Source organism: Heterocephalus glaber, unplaced genomic scaffold, assembly GCF_053883595.1.
Source record: "Heterocephalus glaber isolate CG9 unplaced genomic scaffold, H.glaber_assembly_v1.0 deba00000281, whole genome shotgun sequence".
Lineage (NCBI taxonomy): Eukaryota > Metazoa > Chordata > Mammalia > Rodentia > Bathyergidae > Heterocephalus > Heterocephalus glaber.
In genome coordinates, this window is record NW_028258139.1 from 30,566,671 (window position 1) to 30,585,647 (window position 18,977).

At 41.8% G+C, this 18,977-nt stretch overlaps 1 protein-coding gene across 5 annotated transcripts in view; it reads right to left on the minus strand.

Moving 5' to 3' along the window:
* Positions 1-10,617: 10,617 nt before the first annotated feature.
* Fam91a1 (family with sequence similarity 91 member A1) overlaps positions 10,618-18,977 on the minus strand; it is a 49,935-nt gene continuing 41,575 nt past the window's right edge. For 4 of the 5 annotated variants that reach the window (XR_015441623.1, XM_004837990.4, XM_021252392.2 and 1 more), the window contains one exon: positions 10,618-18,400. Coding sequence is in view for 3 of the 5 variants with exons in the window: in XM_004837990.4 (XP_004838047.1) it covers positions 18,215-18,400 (186 nt within the window). In the remaining 2 variants the exon portion in view is untranslated. The remainder of the gene's footprint in view (positions 18,401-18,977) is intronic. The other variant, XR_015441618.1, reaches the window with a different exon arrangement.

Genomic DNA, 18,977 nt, shown 5'->3' on the forward strand with positions numbered 1-18,977 from the left:
AAAATCTGCCTTTTAGAGGAGAGAGCAACAGTGGCACAGGAGAAAGCAGGAGAAAGCGCTGGGTTTCTGCCAGTTGTCCCTGGTAGTTCTGGAAGCCAGGAAGTCCCTGATCAAAGCAGCCCCCGTGTGTGAGGCTGCTTCCTGGTTCATACCGCTGTCTTCTCACTGTAACCTCACGAGGGGAAGGTGCAAGGAGCACTGGGGGCCTGGGGTAAGGGCAAGAGTCGGTGTCAACACGTGACTCAGGCGGACACAAACCTTCAGTCTGCAGCAGTCCCTGAGACCACAGGCCCTGGTGGGGGCCATGTTCTCTATTATTCACGTGAATACATGTTTGTTGCTGCTATGAAGGGTCTGTGGATAGGTCCCCACTCAGGGTATGGCATGGAAAGGCCTGGGGTCAGACACAGGGGAGTTGGTGTCCAGTGCGGACTGAGGGCAGGGAACACCCACCGCCCTGGAGCCGGGGCTTGTGTCAGGGACTGCAGGTGGTACAGAAGCTACAAAAAAACAGGGGCCTGCATTTTACAACCATGAAAACATGCGCTGGGGAGAGGCCCCCGAGCTGCAGAGGGCAATGCAGCCCCTCTGCTGCCTCCACATTAGCCTGTGGGGCCCGAGCCAAAACCCAGCCCGGCTGGGCCGACCTCAGCCCCGGAACTGCTCACTGATAAAGGGGCGTCACCTTGCGCCAGTGTTGTGGTAATGTTTGTGCAGTGGTGGAAATCCAATACACCTGAAACACCGCAGTGAGGGACTCTGGGAGTGAAGGGGCAGAGAAGGCTCACAGTATGTCCTCCATCACTCCAGCCGCCTTCTACGAGTGTGTCCATGTTGTCCTCTCCAGCACTCTGGAACGAGACCTTGCCCCAGTGTGTCCATGACCAACATGTCGGACTGAGCCCCGTAGTCTCACAGTGGTTTCCAAGCGAGCTCACCCAAAGAAAGCAAACCAGAGTTGTGGAGGGTGTTTACGGGGGCCGTCTATGAATTCTATTCATTCTTTTGAAAAGAAAGTCTGTGCCATTCTTCTGAAAGTCAAGTCCCTAAGGGAGACAAGGATTAGAAAGTGAAATGCTGCCACCTGCAGGCAGAGAGCAGCCTGCAGAGGAACCCACAGCAACCAGAGTCCCCGGCTGTGCAGGCCTCAGCACCCCTGGGGCCTTTAGACAGACGCGCAGGGCTCCGCCATCCTCACCCCAGGTGCCAGGGAGTTGGGGAAGGACTTCAGGAAACCAGCAAGGAAACTGCCAAGGGATAAAATTAAAGACAGGTTCAATCACACGCAATCTGCTTTGGTACGTGGATTCACTGCACAACAGCGTGCGATTGCAGGACAGGCAGGAATGAGCACACAGGCGAATTCCTGCGTGGTGATTCTGCTTGTGATTAAGTAGATATCTGCTTAGAAAGTTAAATATTGCTTCTGTCATGGGCAAAACATACAGAAACCAGAAAATATGTTAAAGGAGACGAATTTTTTTAAAAACTCATCTTTTCCACGTACATTAAGAAAAATGACACATTTGCCCATCTGTGCCTGCACTGAGCCTGTCCAGATGAACCTGGGCTGGGGTTCACTGTACCCCCATCTGGAAGTTTGAGGATCAAGAAAATAAGCCACCCTCATGGACTTTACTTTAAAATAAAATACCTTTCATATTTTCGTATTTATACCTGACAATTTTGATCTTCAAGATCATCTTGCAAGACAGTCTGTCCGGTGCTTGCAGAATACACAAGGTCACTATGAAATTTCCCATGGAAGTTAAAAGTCCATTTGGTATGTGAAAAAGATTTTACTTTTCTAAATAAATTCTAACTTTGATTCCATGAAGTGGGCAGAGCAAGTCTTCCCACAGGCGATGGCTGCAAATCTTTATAGGCATTCGCATGTGTGTGTGTTCATGGCTTTGTAAATATGTGGGTGGGAGCAAGTGGGAAAACTCTGCCCAAAAACCCCACTGTCTATTTCCAGGCAGTGAAACATGGCTGATGTTTTACTATCCACACCTTTCTCTATTTTTCCAATTTGTTTATGCAGAATGTGAATTATTTCACATTCAGAAGAAAGCTTTCTAAAAATAAAATAATTTAAATTATTATATAGGCCATGCATGGCTGATGGCAACTTTTAGATATTTGTATACACTTAATTTCTGAAGCATTGAATATTGTAGGTCACTGGTTCTCAATCTGCCTGGTCTCAGGACTCCTTCTCAAGTTTAAAACTTATTGAGAACCCGAGACCTTTTGTTTGACCAGATTTCATCTACTGAAATTAGCTGTTAGAAATTTAAACTAAGAATTTATTTAAAATGTTTATTGAGGGCCGGGGATTTAGCTCAGTGGTTCCGCTGCCTGCCTTGCAAGAGCAAGGACCCGAGTTCAATACCCGGTACCAAAAAAATAAAAATTTTTAAAAATGTTTATTAAAATTACAATAAACTACATATATGCAAAACATATTTTATGAAAAATAACTGTATTCCCCAAAGCTAAAGTAACTTAGTGAAAAGAACAGCACTGTTCTCAATTCTTGCAAGTGGCTTTAGTATTTGACAACTGGATTCTCGCCTGCTTCTGCATTCCACCTGCTGTGACACAATTACTCTGGCTGACGTGTATGTCAAATATCCAGTCTTACAACAACTATGTACACAATTCAACAACCTTCTCGGAGAACTGTGGACATTCTCCTCACTGCATTCTTCTGAGTTCGCTGAATACCGTGTGTCACCGCAGGTCAGCGGGGGGCTCCCTGCAGTCACGGGGACCCAGGCACATGAACACGCAGTGTCCCCTCACTAAAGGCCAAGGGGCTCTGCATCGTCCACCCAGAGCTGCCACCTTGCATCTGCTCACCACTGGCCAGACGAGAGGACAGGGCCAAGGCCCAGGAGGACAGGCGGACACAGTTGGCGGCCTGCGCTAATGTCTGCCACAGCTTTGTGTCCAGCGAGTTTGTCTAATTATTGTTTTGTTTTTAAATAGCCAGACAGAATAGAGATACAATAAAAATTAAAGCCTCACCTTCATCCTCCCACAAGATCACAGCCTCATTTCCTTGAAAACTCCCAGTCCATACTCCACACTTACCAACTTGAGGTGGCAGTCCCCAGACAACTCTTGAGTTGGTTTCCTTCTTCAGACACAGAACTTTAGAACTTTATTAACAGTATACTGTAGACATCTTTTCTTTCAGTAACTTTAAAAAAAAAAAAGGCATAGAGTACTTGCATTTAGCAAACATACCACTGAAAAGGGAACTGCTTTTTCTTTTGTCACAAATGGCCGTGAACAGCTCTCTTAGAAGTATGTCTGAAGTATGAAGTATGCCACACTCCCAAGGGTCATACCGTTGCATCACAGTGCATTTTAAATTCTGCCAGACATCGCCCTACTTCCCTCTAACTCAGCTACAGTAGCAGTATACACAAGTTAACAGTGTGTATGAATCTGTGCGTTCCTGGCACTTCATCAGCCCTAGGCATAATCTTTTTCAGTTTTGTCACTCCACTATGTAGGAAATAGTAGGCCTAATTTATATTTCCTTAATTGTGAACTATTCATTTACTGTTAGCTATTACATTTTCCCTGCACATTGCCTGATCACATATTTGCTGGCCCTTCCCTCGACTACCTTGTCTGTTTCCTCGGAGGCTTCTGTTTAGTGAGTACAGCAGGCGCACCCTGCGCCCAAGGGCCACCTGACGGCAGACTCTGCCATCTATCAAGAGGGATTCCTTCGGGGTCAACCTTACTTTTGCAGCCTGGGCCAGTCTCCTCAGGTCCCCAGTCCATGACTGAGCATGAAGGAGGAAGAGCTGGCTGCTCTACCCAAGAGGGAGGCGGCTGAGCTCCCAACCCACAGTGCACCACAGTGCTTTCCCCAGCGCTGGGGCAGTCCCCTAAGGGAGGGAGGAGAGAAAGCAGCTGAGACCGCTTCCCTTAGCAGTCCAGGGTGTGGGCCCGGGGCACAGAGCGGGTTCCTGGGGAGCTCACGGGCTGGCACTCACATCATAGCCCCAGGGCTTCCTGCGCTCCACACTCCCTAGCATCTGCCTTCCAGAAAACCCAGCCTGTGGCAGTAAAAAACCAAAACCAAACCAGGCTTTGTCGTATTTCTCCCTGGTTTGTAGGATTTTTTCTGACTTGGTTCTTAGGGCTCAGCCTAGCAGAAGGTTTCACTTTTTATTTAGTAACAATGACTAGTTTTTCTTTGTATCTTCTGGGTTTTAAGTCCTCCGTATATGCCACAGGTATGAGAAAATCACCCATTTTTACTTTTATGGCAATGGTTCTTGCTGCGTAAATCCTGAGCCCTCTGAGCTTTCGGTGTAGGATTTAGGCAGTGATCTAAGCTCATTCTTCCAAGTGGCTCATTACGGAGTCCACTGACAGCCAAGCCTACTCACAACTGCACCACCCCCTCGGCCAAACATTAGGTTCACAGAGAACAGGAACATAGAGACATAGAGAGTAGGAACTTACTCTCTAGCTGTCTGCCCTGCTCTTCTGAGTAATCTGCCTGCTCTAGAATATGCTCAGATATACCTGCTGGTGAATTTTCCTACACTTTTTTTTTCCTTTCTAGTCTCCTAGTGTTTAAGAAACTCTGAATCATTTTGCAAAGTTTGTTTTCGTTTGTTTTGAGACAGGGTCTCACTATGTAGTTCATTCAGGCTGGCCTCAAACACAGCAACCCTCCTGCCTCAGCCTCCTGAGCTCTGGGATTATGAGTGCATGCCATCACACCCAGCTTCATTTTGCCAAGTTCTAGAGGGGGAGAGGGGGAAGGGGAGGGAAAGGAAGAGGGACAGGGAGAATTGGAGGAAGTTACAGTCCTTAACAAGCACCTTTCTACTGTACATTTCAGAAAGCTAGAAAAAAGGACTTTGAAGGCATTCACCGTAAGATAGCTAGCTTTGATCATTACACAATGTATGTATTATCAAACACTAGTAGGTACAATTTTTACATTTTATGTATCAGTTAAAAATAAATTTAAATAAAAATCTTTATGTCAATGATAAAACTGGTTTTTACGGGTAAGTAAGCTACTTCCTTGTCTTTTGTCTTCTTGTAAAATTCAGTTCATTCACTCATTCTCCTGTACACAAACATGGTTGAAAAATATAATTTCTCCCATCGTGCGTACCCTCTGATAGCTCAGCTGGTAGAGCGGAGGACAGCCATTCCCCATCCTATTAACAGAGACTCTCTTGTTCCTTCAGCTAATTTCATCTGCTTCTAATTCCAATGTAGCATGGCAGTAGGAAGAGTTTGTTGCATGTGTTGTTTCTGGCTTAAGAGACTATCGCTCCCAGTAATTTGGAGTTAAGAATAATTCTCAAGTATTTATGGAATAAACTGTGTGCCAACAGGATTTTACCCTAAAATAATCTAGGGGTGGGGAAAACAGTCTGGTGTATGTGTAAGTTTGTGTACATGCAACAAGAGGGTTAAACATTGCTCCTATTCTCCCTATTTTTGCATGTTCCTTAATAGAAACGAAATTTGAGGCTGAAGGATTTCTGATGTGGAAATCTTTTAAGAACATTTTGCTCTTCTCTTCTTGGCAACTACCCACTAAAACGACAAGGAGAGTGAGAGGCAGAAACAATCACTGATAAAACTAGAGAAGTTTGTGACCCAAACCACAATACATGAAGAAGGAAAGCAGATATCTGGGACTGGCAATGGCTCTGCAAAGCAGAGGAGGGGAATCCTGCAGACACAGAGTTCATTTTGAAGAGCTTTTACTCAGCCGAATCTCACCTCTCCATCGTCCAGCCAGGACACCAAGGGGAATCAACCAGAGACAGAAGTGAGGATGGTGGATGCCTGGGTAATGTTTTAGCTTTTCCTTCTCTGGGACAAACTACCTGACACCTGCAACTTAAAGGAGGGGAGGTTTATTTGGCTCATGGTTTCGGAGTTCAGTCCATGGTCGCTGGCTCCAAGGTGGGAACATCATGGCAGAAGGGGGTGGCAAGGACAAAGCTCCTCACTTCATAGTCAGGAAGCAGAGCAGGCGAACAGTGCCAGAGAGGAAGGAAGGAGTCGGGAACGAGCTATAGACCCCAAGGTCAAACCTGCATGACCCACCCAGAGACACCCAGAAGTGGGCTTTACTAACCCTTAGGAGCCCCCAGGCTGATCAAGTTGATGATTAAACTTAACCATCAGAAATATCAATTGGAAGACCACCCGCTTCCAGCTCCCAGGTTTGATACTGTACCTATGCCTGTGCTGGAAACTGAGGTTTCTTCCCTAGGCCACTCCCTAAGCTAGGGAAAGCACAAGCACCCCACTACACCATTATCACTGACATTTGTTTGGACACCTCCAGATCCTGACAGTGGGGAGCACCCCCGTGAAATGTGATTCCCACACTCAATACATCCCACCCAGGGCCACCACCCTTCTGCTGACCCGGGAGATAGGCACTCTCACCTACATGATTGCCAGGGTGTGGAGAAAACTCCAAGGAACCCAACAGGGAAAAAGAACCCAGAGAAAACAGTAATAGTGCACAGCTGGCAGAAACTTCAAAGCTGCAATAACACACTCATGGTGATACTAGACAATACTGCATCCATACATAAACAGATGCTGGTTTTTGTTTTTTTGGTTTTTTGTTTTGCAGCACTGGGGATTGAACTCAGGACCTTGTGCTTATGAGGCAGGCACGGTGACATTGAGCTAACTCCACGGCCCTAGATGCTGTAATTTAAAAAGTACGCACTGCTGGGGATTTAGCTCAGTGGTTCCGCCGCCTGCCTCCCAAGTGCAAGGTCCCAAGTTCGATTCCTGTTACCAAAAAAAAAAACAAAAAAAACCCCCACAAAATGGTACAGTAATATAACCACGTTAACTTCAGGAATACATCTGAATATCAATATGTGAATGTAAATATTCATTCATGGGTTTTGGGGAAGAGCCAGACCTCCCATGGTGCCAGATCAGGGAACAAGATGGGTGAGGACACAGTGTAATATTCTTATGAGCTGCCTTTCTGTTGGATAGCCACAGCAGCAGCATTCACTGTATTTTTTTAACTTTATTTGTACATGTGTGTAGTACCTACCATTTACATTCTTTGTAGGAACTTGGTCCATGTACGTAATACATTTTAATTCCTTTTTTCATTCCCTTCCCTTTCTCTCCACCCCCCTCCACCAGTATCGCGATACCCTTCCCTTTGTGTATACAAGTTTCCCATAAGGTTTACACTCCCTGTGGGGAGTTGGTACATGTGCATAATGCATCCCACTTCCTTTCATCCCTTATATCTTCCCTCTCCTCCCTCTCTCTCCATGTCTTCATCCCCTTCCCCTTCCAGACCTGCCTCCCTACTTCCTATTATCATTTATTTTGCTATTTATTTTTACTCTGGGTTTCTCATATACGAGAAACCATGTGATATCTAAGCTTCTACATTCACATTTTTATCACACCTCATAAATACACTCATGTTAAGAGGACTTCCAGAACTATTTCAGTAAGTAGCAAGAATGATGGAGTGTTGGAAGGGAGGGGAGTTTTTTGAGGGGATTAATGGCAATGTGTCTTACTGATTGTGTTACTTTGCTCTCGTCGTTGAGACAAAATATCAGACACCCAAAGTTAACGGGGGAAAGGTTTACTTGACTCACAGTTAGAGGTTTCAGTCCATAATTGGCCGGCTCCAAGGCAGGGTGGCACAGGGGCAACTGTTCATGGTAGACAGAGGGTAGTGGAAGCAGCAAGGGACCTTAGCAGTGTCCTTCTGCCCCTTTCACCTTATTCAGACTGCTGAGGGCAGGCAGCACTCACACCCTTAATCCTAGCACCCTCGGGCCCAGCCCCTCCATGAATCAGTCACACACTCTACCCTCAGCCACCTTTGAAAAAGCATGGGGCTTTGGGGGGACATCTAAACACAAGCCATCACACTAATATAATATTTTAAAACAACAGTCACTGTATTTTTGATCACCATTTGTATTTTGATACCTAGTTCTTCTATCTCCTCCTCTTCTGATGGGATTATGTCCCAATATAACCATCCATGACAAACAGAAAATATTGAAAGTTAAAAATGCATTGAATACACCCACCCTAGGGAACCTCTTGGTTTAGCAACACAACACACTAGATTATTGGCTGCTTTCCCCTGTGATCTCCGTGGCTGACTCGGGGCTGCGGCTGTCCCTGCACAGCATCAAGTAAGGATCACACCACACATTGCTAGCTCAAGAAAAAACCAAAGTACAGTTTCTACTAAATGGATATCACTTTAGTGCCACCATAAGGTAAAAAACCCTGAATTAAACAAACCATTGTAAGGTGGGAGCTGTTTGTTTTCACTCATAACTTTTTCAGTTTTTGGTTTCACGCGTGTCTTCTATGACCTTCAAGTTGAGAGATTTGTGGGGACCATGAGAGGTAGAATTCAACCTAACAATCTTTTTTCTTAACTTAGTTTACTTTAATTTCATAACTATTTGAACTGTTTTACCATATACTTTTTGCTTTCCACTTGTCCTGTGTTTTTTAATTCACCCCTTCCCATACACACACACACACATTTCTTTTCTTATTTCCTCATTCCATTTTCTTTCCTCCTACTTGTTTGGAAGTTGTATCTTAATGGTACCTTTTTATTTATCATGCATAATCCAATTGACTTCTAGCCATTTCTATGGCTAATCATCTTCACCTTGTTCTTCATAGAGAGTTTTGGGGGATTCATAATTCTAGGCCAACAGTCACCAGGTACTTTGATAATATAATGCAATTGTTTTCTGAATTCATTATTGATATGCACTGGGGTCCTTATATCCCTGGATTCCTATTTTTCATTTGCTCTGAACTACTCCCAGACATTTCCTTTAAACTTCTCTCACTTCATCTTTTTCTTATTCTGATTAAACAGAATAAAAGGACAATAAGAGAATACTATGAAAAATAAATGCCCATAAATTCAAAAATCTAGATGAGATGGACCAATTCCTTGAAAGTCACAAACTACTAATACTTACTCAAGAAGAAATAGTTCTATCTACTAAAGAAATTTAATTTCTACTTTAAAACCTTCCAAAAAGGTTGGATCCAGGTGATTTCTCTAAGCAAATTCTATCAAATATACTGTATGAGGAAGAAATATAGGTCCAGACAGAACCAAATTTGCATTTAATTAGTATATCACACCAGTATTTAGCACATTCACAAGGCTCCAATCTGTATGCCCCACTGCTAGGTGGCTCTGATTTAATTTTATTGTAAAAAGACCAATAAAAGTGATTAGATATGTTTATAAAGCCAGTGGTTCAAGTCGCCCGAAGGGACAGTCACGGAGGTACTACCAGTAATTCAAGCTGGTGGTAACATGTTAAGGAACAATACTTAAGTTCATAATCTTTCTCAAAAAGTAGAAGAGGGGACAATTTCCAACTTGTAAGGCCTGAACTGCCTTATTACCAAAACTAGATCAAGATATCACAAGAAGCTGGGGATTTAGCTCAGTGGTTCTGGCATCTGCCTCACAAGCACAAGGACCCAAGTTCGATCCCCGGTACCAAAAAAAAAAGATATCACAAGAAAACTACAGACCAGTATCCCTCATGAATATTGACCAAAAAAACCCTTCAGTATTCAGAAATAAAACCTAGCAATACATAAAAAGGATGAGCCATCATGAACAGGTGGGGTTCAAACCAAGAATGCAAGGCTGATTCAACATTCAAAAATTAATCAATGTGCAGTGATCACCTAGCATGCAGGAAGCCCTGGGTTCAAGCCCTGGTGCCACAGAAAAAAACCAAACCAATTACATTTACAATGTTAACAGACTAAACAGAAAAATCTGCATGCTCATTTCAATGTGGAGTGAAAGAATTTGACAAGATCAACACCCACCATGATCAGCTCTCAGCAATCAGAAACAGAAGAGAGGCTCCTAACTACAGGTTGTCTGTTTTTTAAAAGCCTACAGTTTATACTTACTGGTATATGTCTGCTTTCAACTCCTAGTCAGTACTGTACTGGCAGTGCTAGCCAGTGTAACAGCGTAAGAGAAAGAATAAAACACAAGTAGATTGGAAGGAAGGATACAATGTCTCATTCACAGACAGCAGGACTATGTAAAAAATCCCCAAGATATAGAAGCTCACCAGTGAGTGAGTCTAGTATGGCTGAAATACACAAGTGGCAATTATACTCTTACATATCAGCAACAAACTATTTCAATTTTAAATTTTAAAAAACATTTCCAATACCATACAAAAAAATGAAGTACTTCAGTGTAAACTGAACAAAATATGTGCAGCATATGTATGCTGAAACCTGCAAAAACAGTGACAAATCACAGAAATTACAAATAAATGCAGATCTATTAAGAATAAATTTAATACAATTTTGATCAAAATCCTTGCAAACTTCTGCATATATACAAGCTGATTCTAAAACTTATATGGAAAGACAAAGGGACTAAAAGAGCCAAAATCTATTCTGAAAAAGAACAAAGTTGAGACTTCACACTACCCAATCTCATGTGGCCTTGAAAAGGGGACAAACACTGCTCAGTGCAACCGAACTCGGAGCCCAGAAGTAGACCCACGTAAACACTGCTAACCGGTGCTTAAAACAGCTTTATTTAAGTATAATTTACACACAGTAGTGTCTTAGTTACTTTTCTCACTGCTGGACAAAATACCTAACACTTAAAGTTAAAGGAGGAAAGGTTTATTCTGGCTCAATCTGTAGAGGTTTCATTCCAAAATCAGCTGGCTCCAAGGCGGGGTGGCACAGCAAAGGGGCATTGCTCAGAGGGCAGGAGGCGGCAGAAGCTAAGCAGCAGCCCTCTTTCCTCCTTTATACTCCATCCAGGCTACCTGCCCGCTGGGTGGTGCCACCCACACCCAGGTGGGCCTTCCCATTATCCATACCCAGAGCTTTGCCAAACCAATCCCAATCCGCCAAACCAATCCCAATCAGTGGACTCATTTAGTAATCACACACCCTTAATCCCAGCATCACACACTTAATCCCAGCATCACATACATCTCTGAAAAGCCCCACCTATGACCACATGAGGCTTTGAGGGGACATCTAGATACAAGCCATAACAGGATAAATTCCCATGAACAGTGCAATGATTCTTCGTAAATTTAGAGGTGGATATCATCACAACCCAACTGTAGAAAAGGTCCATCACTCCAAGTAACGTTTTATGCCCCATCTGCTGTCATTCCCCATTCACACTGAGGCAACCACCAGACTACTCTGTCTCTACAGATTTGTCAAATGAGCTTTGATAATAGTGTAAAGACAATTCTATGAAGAAGGACACCTTTACAAGAAACAGTGCCATGTCGATTGGATGTCCATATGCAGAAAAATATCTCAACACACACTTCACTTGATATACAAAAATTAGCTCAAAATGATCAAAGACCTAAACATAAAATTGTAAGAACTTTACAGAAGAAAACAGGAAATATGCATGATCTTGAGTTTGGTGATGAGTTTTAAATAACAGTATAAAAACACATCCATTTAAAAAATTAATAAATTGGATTTAATCACAATTAAATATATTCTTTAGAAGACACCATATGACTACAGGACTATTAAGAAAATGAAAAGACAATCTAGACTGGGGAAAATATTGGAAAGGTGTATAACCAATAAAGGTCTCATATTCAGAACATACTGAATTCCTAAATATCAAAAACAGCCAAATTTTTAAAATATGGGCAAAAGATCTGATCAGACAATTTCAAAGAAGATACATGAATAGCAAAAAAGCAGATGAAAAGACTCTCAGTATCATTTTTCACTATGGAAACGAGTATTTCAATCACAACCAGATAACAATGCAATAGGAATTCTTATTCATTGCTGATGAGAGGCAAAATGATAGTCACTTTGGAGAACAGTTAGCAGTTTCTTACAAATATACAGTACACCTCCAAATGACTGCAATCACACTCCTAGGCATTTACCCAAGCAAAATAAATTACATTTAAAGATCTATATATGATTGTCACATGATAAACTTTGAAAACATCCTTGACACATAGGTTGGAGAACTCCGCAATACAAAGGAACGACTACCAACTTCTGTAATGTGAATGAACTTAAAATCCATTTCAGTAAGAAAGAGGCCAGACTCAAAAGGCTACATATAATACATTTATATGGTATTCTGGAAAAGCCAGAATTGTAGAATGGAGAAACAGATGAGTGGCTCCCAGGAGCGGGGTGAGGTCTGGGGGAGTCTGTGAGGCCATACACTGTCCTGTCCTGGGGGTCTGGATGCATGGTTCCATGCACTGATCAAAGCCCACCCAGCGTGCATGCTACTCTATGAATAAATAAAACAACTGTCAGGGAGCCCTAAAAGAATGGTGACCAATGAATCTGTTTTGCAAATGTGTGACCTACCTCAATGAAGGGAGTGGAAATACAAGTGACCGAGCTAAGTTACTTTCGAAAACGGTGTTCTACCCTTCCCATCAAGCAAAGTACTGAACACTGTATCTGATCAACTTTCTCACGGGAGTACAAGTTAAAATACAAGTTATGTATTCTAGACCCACTTTTTAAGTATATTACATAAGTGTAAGTCCAAGTCCAAAGCCTCCTCTGAGATTTAAGGCAAACTCTGAGCTGCAAGCCCCTGTACAAATGAAAAGAAACTTCCAACTTTCAATGGCACAAGACAGACATTTCCATTCCACAGGTTACAAACGGGGACACAAAGGAATGGGAACAAAGTCCAAAACCCAGCAGGGCAACATTAAGTCTCACAGTTCCACTTCCAGCATCATAGGCAATCTGTGGCAAATTGTGAACAATTGCGCTTTGGTGGTTGTGGCTCCCACAGCTTCTCCCTTGGGCCAGCTCTGCTCCCTCCCTGCAGTTTTCCTCAGATGATCCGATCCATGCTCCTGGCTTCTCAGACTTCCAGGGTCTCCACTGCACCTTCAGCTTCACACACTGCCTTCTCAGGGGCACACTCCCGGCCTCCAGGCCTTCTTCTGAAATCTGGGTGGAGCCTTCCTGACTCACAACTCTTGCATTCTGCATGCACATAAAACCAGCGCCACATGGATGATGCCAAGGTCTGCCACCAGCTGGAGCAGTACACAGCCTTCCCTCTCTCTTGGCTGTAGGGGTTGAGTGCCTGATCGCTGAGCACGCTGAATCCAATCCCAAGGAACAAATTCTCTAGGTGGCTGCCATTCTGGAACATGGTGCGCTGGGGCTTTCTTCTCAAAGCAAAGTCTTTCACTTTTGAAATTTTGAGACTGCAAAGGATGAAGTCCTGCTGGTTCCTGTGATGTCCTTAGGCCATCTTTTCTATTCTCCTTTTCCTTCTCAGCAATCAAGATCTCCTCTGCTCTATCTTCGCAGGCCCCAATTTTATTGGAGCTTCCTTTCTGGCCAATCTCAAAACGTTCTACATCATTCTGCTGGGCTCTTTGCTCTTCAGTCTCAACATAAACCTAGCTAAAAGCCCCAAATAGCAGTCATAACACGCCCTCAACATTAGACTGTCTTGAAATTTCTTCTGTGAGATTAGTCCACTACCCTTAATCTCAGTCTCAGGCAAAGTCTCTGGACATGAGGAAAATGCAGACAAACTTCCTGCCAAGCCATAACACACATGTCTGGAATCCAGCACCCAGTGCAGTCCCTCTTCTCAGCAGAAACCTCTCGTGCCCGGCCTTAACTGGCTTTCTGGTCTTCTGAGGTCTGACCAGAATCTCCTATGCAGAACAGCCCAAGGCATTCCAGCTCTGCTTCTGTAGCTGACATCTCTGAATCTTTCCTATCTCTTCCCCTTCCCACTCTTGAGCCACATGACCAGGTAATGTCACAACAAGGACCCTACTTTGCTGGTACCAAATTTTTGTGTTAGTCACTCCTCTCTTGTTGCTGAGACAAAATACCCAACACTCAAAGTCAGACAGAAAGGGGTTTATTTGGCGTATAGTTCATAGAGGTTTCAGTCCATAACTGACCAGCTGCAAGGCAGGGTGGCAGAGGGGCCACAGTTCACAGCAGCAGTGGAAGCAACAACAACAACAAAAGCAACAAGAGCCCTCATCAGCACCCTTCTGCCCCTTTTATCTTATTCAGGTTACTTAGGGGGGTAGCGCTCATGCCCTTAATCCTAGTGCCTTCAGGCCTAACCCAATCATGAATCAATCACACACTCTATGAAAAAGCATGAGACTTTGGAGGGACATCTAATCACAAGCCATAAGAGTGTATCAACTAGCTAAAAGGAGCCAAACTTCTCACTGTCAAGAAAGAAGCCACAAATAAGCAAAGGCAGAATGAACCTTAAGGTGATGGTCAGTATAATCTCATGATTAATTTATACATATCGATACTGAAATGACTATATAGAGATGTGCACCGATATACTGGCTAACAGTTGTCTCCTAGGTCAGTCACCAAAGAGGCCTAGAAGCCATGATCCTCCATCAGCACTAAGCATACCCTGCTAAATACCATTCTCCAGTAAAAAGAACCACTGGTCCTTAGAGAAATGGCTCATTCTATGGCTACTTCCAAAAGAAGGAAGATGGTCTTAAAAAAAATTGGGGAGCCTACATCAAAGAACTCTCAATGGCAAAAGCTCAAACAATTTGCACAACACATTAAATGGCAACAGCACTGCATTTTAAACCAAAGGACAAAAATAAAAAGTAAGGAGTTCACACTAATATAAATGATCAAATAAATTTTAAAATGGGAGAAAAGGACACATTTTCTTTAAAGAAGAATTCTAAGTGCATGTAAATACTCACTCCTCTGGAAAGTGGAGCTAAATTTTCCTCCCCTTGAATGTGGGCCTGACTTAGTGACTCTCTACCCAATAGAGTATAAGGGGGCAGGGGGACAACTTACAGGGGCAAAACTCAGCAGATACCACCTTCACCAATGACAGAACAGCATGGCAACACATGTTAACATCATGTGCCCCACCATACGGTACACCGAGAAGGGCACAGTCCTCTCAGTCTATTGCGAGGAAAACTCACACTGAGGAACAGCCTATGAATTTAACTCACCTGTACTCTTCAGGGTCACGGTCATGAAAAGACGGAGATACTATCACATGGTGGAGAAGACTGGAGGCGTGGAGAACTAAGTAAGCCCAATGTGATACTCTGGCTTGGGTCCTGGAACAAAAGGATGTTAGTGGAGAAACTCGCAAAAGCCCAATGATGTCTGTAGTTTAGTAAATAATATAGTGTCCAAAATTAATTTCTGAATTTTGACAGATGGCCACTGTATATAAAAGGTGGTAACATTAGTAAATGATCAATACTGGGTATTAAGAATATCTCTGATCTTTCAACTTACCTATACAAAATTAGTACAAAATTTAAGTTATTTAGAAAAGTACAGAAAAACCATAGCACTGAAAGTGTAGCTGTATTTAAAACTAAGAAAGGAACATTCAGAGGACCATATACATCTTCTCAGCAACTTGATCAACACCAGTTTATTTGTAAACATGTTATATGTCAATAATCAAATTGACAACACTTTATACATTTCATTGTATCATGTTAACATTATAACAGAAAATAATCCACTGTACTGTTAGTTTTGATATTTTAAAATGTTTAACACAAACTGTATTGGAAACACTGACCACAAAAAGGAAATATGAATGGCAGAGAAAGGAAAACATCAAAACAATATTCCCCCCCAAAATCAAACACAAAATCATCTGATTACATGTTTAAAAAAGGACAAGGAAATCAGATAATCATATTTCTTAAATGATATGAAGGTGCACTTCTTTAGATAACCATCTGAAAGGTGAAATTGTATCCCTACTCAATTCTACACCCTTTTATCTATTTCTCTTTTTTTTCTTATTTCTAAAGAATGTTTGCCATGGTTTAAGCTATGGTAAGGGGAAAGAACAGAGAGAAGCCAAATTAAATTAGTTTAAACATCTGCAAAAAATGTATAAATTTTCCAAGAATCTTCTTTGGCAAATAACAGTGTCTATATTTTACATTTACAGTTTTGATGAATTGGCTCGACACTTTTAAGACTTAAGAGATACATCTTTACATGAGTTAATGTACAAATGAAACAAAGACACATTCAGAAAGCAAAGCACGAACATCAGCGTTTCACACTTTGCTAACAGCTCAAAAACACCAATCTTTCCTCCTTGAGAGCATAAGAGGTCTTCAGGTGGGAATCGGGTGATTACTCTTTCCTCATGGAGCATCAGAAACCAGAGTTGACCCCAGGCCTTTTCTTTACTTGGCCTGAAGTGCATGATCATTATGTTCCATTTCTTCCTCTGCTGTCTCTCAAAGGAAATAGCAGCAAATCACTCCCATATTTTAAGCTTTAAACTCACCAACAACTGAGTTCACTGCCAACAACTACAAATGTTCGATTCTTTATTAGTATACATGTCATGACAATTGGCTTAGATGGTTAATATAAGAATAAATAAACTATAGTTAATTCAAAAAAGCATAATAAAATGAGATTAAAGAGCCCTGATCAAAAGGGATACTTATAACTTTCAGCTGAAAACCTGTAAAAGTTACATACATACATAACTAATAGCACTAGGAATGTACAATATCAATTACTGGAAAAAAATGAGTGATTCACAGTCATAAGAAAGTATTTTAATATTAGTATGTACTTTTCCTTTTATAGACACACACAACATACACATGGTTTCTACCTTATATAAAACAAAGTAGAAAACTAAACGTTGCTGCATTTACCCCAAACACAGTACTGATTGTGCCCTGGGTAACCTGGTCCAAAGTATTCAGTTCTACAGATAGGCCATGGTATTAAATGCATGGTTATGTTAATAGTTTTAAGAAAGGCATACATTTCCAGAAATATGTTAAAACACAAATATTAATTCTATAAATAACAAAAATTCTCGCAAAAATGTTAGGTTATAACATTCCCAAATTTTCTAATGTTTTAAGTGTTTTAGATATGTGTTGTTTGACCAGTTAGTTTGGTTACAGTTTTAAACTAGCAAACTGATACCCTACAAGAGCTAAACTAAACGACACCACTGCGCAAACTTCCCAAGAAGGTAATCTGAAAAGTTTACAGAGTGATTTCACTTATTCTAATTAAGATTTGAGATACTAAAAGAATCAGTGACTCAAACACTTTGAAATAATTCATTTTCCATACTTCCTCCAAAACTATTAACATAAGTTTAAGATCCACACTGCTTAAGAGTATGTCTCCAAAGGAGGTTTATCATGGAAGTTTTCTGATCTGAAGACACAGCCTTAATACTTTAATATGTAACTCTAATCTAAAATCACAATCCTTGGTTTGGAAACATTAAATTCAACTTCTGCAACAATTTACTCGTAAAGCCACCAAACAAAACAAAAAAATAAACTGGGGTGAAAACATGCAGCAGCCTCAGCTATACATGAAAAATAAGTTCTATTTTCCCATAAAGACTCTATGAAAATATAAAGCCCAGAGTGAGTGACAACAGAAGTCCACATATAAACACTATCCGAAAATAGAATGTTTCCCAAAGCTCATCCCATGAGGTGTCAATGAACAGTCGCAGTCTGAGTGCAGAGTCTATAAATCTAGGTTAAGATACATGGAACTATGCTCATTTACAGACCTTCAACAATGTTTGATTGATATACATAATTTACAGACACCCAAGGAAACTCTTAATGCCCTATCACATTACCTCTTAATACTAGATGTTCACTGTTTTACAGTTTCACTACCAAGAAGCCTTTTTAGAGGAAGGATTCCATCTCTTCCCTTGATGCCCTAAAGCATAGGTCACAAAATATAAAATTAAACAAGATTTATGTCTAATAAACTAACATATAAAATCACCATTGCAATATTCATAGTGACTGCTTAGAAACATAACAGTCATCATAAAGCCTATAAAGGATATTCTTAGTTTTATAAAAGAAATGCAGATTGTCTCAAGGTAAAAAATACAGTGCTGGCTGCTAAAAAGCACTTTGTTGCAGTAAGCTGTGCAATAACGAACACACCCCAGAAAACATGAACATGTTCCCCAAACTTAGTATCAGTGAAGCAAGAACTGCACTGCAGCAGCAGGAGGCTTTTTAGTGGCTGAGACTATAAAGCTAACATCAAGAAAGGAAAAAGGCAGGATGTGAGAGCAACAAATGGTGTAATCAAATTACTGCAAATGGAGATTAGCAATACGAAGTGAGGCAAGTGACCGTCCACTCCACTCTGACAAGACGCCATCTTTAAATATTAAGTTTTTCGCAGGAAGTGGAACTCCTGTATCAGCATAAGATGACTGTGAAAACAAACTTGAAAAGCTGGGCTCTGTGTGAATATCCTGTGTTGAAGCACCTTCCTAAAAGATCAAGAAACGAGAGAAATATGGAATATTCAATTTTATCAAACCACTTAGCCAAAACAAAACTACTTAAAGTAACTTGTGAGAAATCTGGATCTTGATATCCATGGAATACAAAGCACTACAGGAGATACAAAGATCTATCTCACAAGCCCAAAATCATCAATGACAGGGAGTAATATATGCAAAAATGATAATACAAATCAGACTGTAAGAAGTGCTTTGAAATAGAACAGACTATGAGACAATGGGATAAGGAAAGGTTAATTCTTATAAGAATGAAGCTACCTCAAAGTATTTTCTAACAGGCGGCCACCTCTAAATGCCTGTCACAACACTAGGCACTGGGACAGATTCCTTCATTCAACAGCCACCTGCTAACTCTCGGCTCCAGCTGCGGTCTCGCTGACTGACCTCTGCTCTCACTCACACAGAGCCCGTCCATAACTGAACCCCACCCTGCTTCCCCAGCTGTCCCTACTGCACACAACCGGCTAATCAAGAAAGATGAGAAGAGCCGGGGCACAGCAGTGCATGTCTGTGATCCCACCAGACTGGGTGGCGGAAACAGTAG